Genomic DNA, 4,239 nt, shown 5'->3' with positions numbered 1-4,239 from the left:
AAAGGTGCTCTTATATGCGACATGAGACAATCGAACAAGTGATTTTAAATTATTGCATAAATATACCATCAATTACATTTTGAAATTTTTCAGTGTTTTCAGTGGAAATGAAAAAAGGTGAGTTGTATGGGCTGAGAGGATATGACAAATAATGCGTTTGATATTGATCTTTTTAAAGTTGCTCTTATGTGCAACATGAGACAATCAAAATAGTGATTTTCACTTATTGCATAAGTATAGCACCAATATAGAGTCAGTCAGTGTAAGAAGTATTCGTAAGAAGTAGACATCTTTTTTATATGTACAGATTATTCATAGAATGTTTAGTTTCAAAAATAAAAATTAAAAACTTAAAAAACTTCTTGCATGAAATCTCTTAATGGTCTGTTCTTGTTTGCTTAAAGAAAAAAAAAAACAACAGTCGAACATTCGAATTTAAAAAAAAAATCACCTTATAGAGAATGATAAAACGAACCTTTTTTTATATATACATTTTATTTATACGACGTTTAGTTTCAGAGATACAAATTGAAAACTTACAAGATCTTTTTCCTAAAATTCAATTTTTCCAACGAACTCCTAACTTTCCAATTTTTATTTTCGAAACTAAGCGTCCTATGAATAAACTGTAAAAATAAAAAAGTTTCTTCTCATCGTCCCCTATAAGGTGATACTTTTTTTAAATTGATTTAACGAATGCAAACATTTCTCTGAGTCCATTTCTCGAGGACGTACATACACGCCCTTCGCAATCGAAGGATTAATTACAATATTCTTACATAGCAGTAATTGCTACAACTTTCTACTCGAAACTGTATTCACCTCCGCATGTATATAATAAAAAATAAAGATGCCGTCGCACAATCCGTATAATTGTCCCAATTAACGTGTGATGTCAGTACCTGGCACATATGGTATGTATTAGATCGTCCCAAAAGTTTCTTTCGTGAGTTGCATTCAATTATTTTCTGTGGCAGTGTTTATATAAATAGACAATCTAATTTCTTAGACGTTGATGCTGTAGCAGTAACGAAGCGAAATGAATCGTACCCAATTCAGTAACGTAACGTAAAACATAAAGTATTGTGTATATATTAATTATTAATAAAACGAAAGAAACTTTGGGGACAACCTAATACAACCTAATAGACCTTTACTCGCCGTATTGAGTGCGTGCATGCCATTACGTAAGATCACACGTTGAACCGTTCAGCAACGCTGACGTCCGAAACGAAAATGACGCGACTAGAAAAATATCTTTCAATGGTTGGGCAATGAATTGCGCCTCTTACACGTTTGCCATAGGCCAACAGAAAGTGCGGACAAATACAACGGATCCACCTTAGCTTCCCTTGACGAACGACACAATGTAGAAGAGCAAATATAGCAGCTCGTTGAAGGTAGACAAAGATGCTTGCAGGAGTGAATCGCGAAACCAAACCTTCCTATACCTCTTCTGCTCCTGCATGGTCGATATCACTTGACCCACTCTTTCGAATCCAGAAACTGTACCTACGCTTTTATACTCAGCCTCCATCCTCGGACCATCCTCGTCACGGAGAACTCGATTTTATTAAAAGCGTCTTGCTGCTGTAACGCACGCTCCAAAGTAAATATTTACGATACGAACAGAGAAGCAAAACCGTGCCGATCCGATTTTCCACGAAAGCGCATCGGTCCCGAGGGACAGACTGCGAGGAACAGGACTCGATTTCTATTCCAGGAATGTCATTTTTATTTGTAAATACAGTGCATTTCGTCGACCTATCCAGGTGATATGGTACATTTTGTGAATTTTTCCGAACGCCAGGCAGAGTGCGAGAGTAGTCGGGAAGACGATGGAGCGGATTCAAGGCACTTCTTGATAACAGGGCACGCAATGCACTCTACTCTTTGGCCCGCAGGTGAAGGTGTTCTGAAATAGAAAGAAAAATTGATTTGTCAAAAGTTGACTCACATACAGAGCCGGATAAAATGACAGGGTATGTCTTATATTCGAATGTTTGGTGTGATTGAGTTGTTATATTTGAAAATGGAATAAGTCCACTTTAAAAACAAATGACTAACGGTGATTTTAGTAAGATGTAAATACTTTCTCTTCATATTTATAAATATATATTCGATGGAGTACAATTTTGTCATAAAGTAAACAAAAGAATCCGTACTATAATATTATAAATGCGAAAGGGTTAGTCTACGCCGAATCGATCACTTGTTTTGGTCGATGTCTCGGATTTTGTTCCAAATGAAATATATTGTACAGTAGTTTAAGTGAAATTAGGGGAGGTTTAAGTCATCATTTTGCTCGTTTCGAAACCGTTTGAGAAATACAAGCCTTCAAATATTGCGATTTCTCCCCATTTTCGTAAAAATGTGTTGTACATTTGAATTTCTTTCTCTGGTATTATTCATCCTGTCAATATCTTTTTTATTTTAATTAGGAGGGATTGCTCTTCCTGAATATATTTTTATTTGGAGCAGATCTGATTTTTGCCATATTAAACATTGTAAATGAATTCTTATTTTGCAAATACCCCTTCGAGATCACGTTTTTAAAAATCCAAAAAAATTATCATCGTATTCCTTGAAGTTTTCTCTACAAAATAGTTAAGTTCTATTCTGGTGTTCTTCGATTAGCGTCGTAATGAAATGTTAAAGACAGCTGCCTCGTACTACATCAGGTGGCCAGGCCATGCAATTCGCTGTCTACCTGTATTCGAAATTTTATTGCGGTCTTACTTGGCGTGTCACCAGAATGAAACTTAGCTATTTTGTAGAGAAAACTTCAAGGAATGCAACAATAATTTTGTTGGATTTTTAAAAACGTGACCTCGAGATGGTATTTGCAAAATAAAACTTTATCTATTATTTTTTAATATTGCAAAAATCAGATCTGCTTCAAATAAAAATATATTCATGAAGAGCAATCCCTCCCGATTAAAACTAAACGAAACGGAGGTCAATAGAATGAACAGTTCCAGAGAAAAAAATTCAAATGTACGACCCATTTTCACGAAAATGATCCAAAGTCACAATATTAGAAAGGTTGTATTTCTCCAACGGTTTCGAAACGAGCAAAATGATGACTTAAACCTCCCCTAATTTCATTTAAACTACAATATATTTCATTTGGACCAAAACAGGTGATCGATTTAGCGTGGAATGACCCGAAAGTAACTCTGCCTGTCTATCTGTTACCGTTTCACGCCTAAACCGTAGAACAATTTTCTACAAAATTTGTCAAGGAGATGGATTGCATCCCGAGAAGGTACATAGACGATATTTTATTTTAATAAAAATAAGGTGTCATTTCGAAATCCCAATATCTGTAAATAGACAATCAGAAATATCCATTGAAACGTCTGTGTTACGAAAAACAATAGTCACTGACTGTTTCACGAAGGCTCGCGTGATTAAACTGTCAGTCGAACACATTACTAGACTAAATAAAATGATTCTACTAGAATCACATTTTTGGTCAGTACAGAAATAAATACAAAAATTGTTTAAGAATACACCTACCAGTGATAATAATTAAATAGTAGAAACTTCGTCCTTCAATTTGCAAATTCTGATTGATTCAATTTTACTCCATACTGAACATAGACGACAGACTTGTTCGCCTATTCGTAAATCATTCAAAATCGAACTGTCCTATTCCGGAACATTCGGTTCGATAGATCGCGTTTCTTAATTGGAGAGAAAATAAAAGTAGACGCACTTGTAAAGAGCGGGTTCAAACGATGCTCGACTTCCTGTCAAGTGTTGCATCAAAAAGTCAAGCAGTCCACGTCATGCGGACCGTTGAATTGAAAATTGCCACGTGTCAGGTGAAGCAGAGAACGACAATAGGCACGTGTACACCGGAACGTCGTAACTGGATACGATGGAACCGAGTTCCACGGGTATCAAGGGTGATTCGAGTTCATGGCTCTTAGGCCGAGTGTGCCTCGTGCCGTACACGATGTCCCCGTGCAACGCAAAAGGGGTGTCCTGTTTCAGGATACGATCAACTTGCAACCCTTTGTGCGAATAATATATATATATATATGTGTGTGTCCTTACTTTGTTGCATACACTGCCGTACCGTTTCAACATTGAATGGATAATATATCGCGAATTGTAAATGTTGCGCAGTTGTTTATATAGTGTTGTTTTTATTCAATCGGAGCTGAAAATATTATAATACACCCCATCTAGAGTTTCAGCGTCGAATGGATAATATATCGCGAATTTTAA

The 4,239-nt window shown here is 36.1% G+C and overlaps 1 protein-coding gene across 1 annotated transcript in view; it reads right to left on the bottom strand.

Annotated features, from left to right (window-relative positions):
• Positions 1-1,717: 1,717 nt before the first annotated feature.
• The window catches only part of LOC128885641 (uncharacterized), a 9,318-nt gene continuing 6,796 nt past the window's right edge, over positions 1,718-4,239 (bottom strand). Inside the window, exon 3 of the mRNA XM_054139779.1 lies at positions 1,718-1,915. Coding sequence (XP_053995754.1) covers positions 1,850-1,915 — 66 coding nt within the window. The 3' untranslated portion in view covers positions 1,718-1,849. The remainder of the gene's footprint in view (positions 1,916-4,239) is intronic.

Source organism: Hylaeus anthracinus, unplaced genomic scaffold, assembly GCF_026225885.1.
Source record: "Hylaeus anthracinus isolate JK02 unplaced genomic scaffold, UHH_iyHylAnth1.0_haploid 11981, whole genome shotgun sequence".
Lineage (NCBI taxonomy): Eukaryota > Metazoa > Arthropoda > Insecta > Hymenoptera > Colletidae > Hylaeus > Hylaeus anthracinus.
This window is presented reverse-complemented; position numbering and strand designations above follow the sequence as displayed.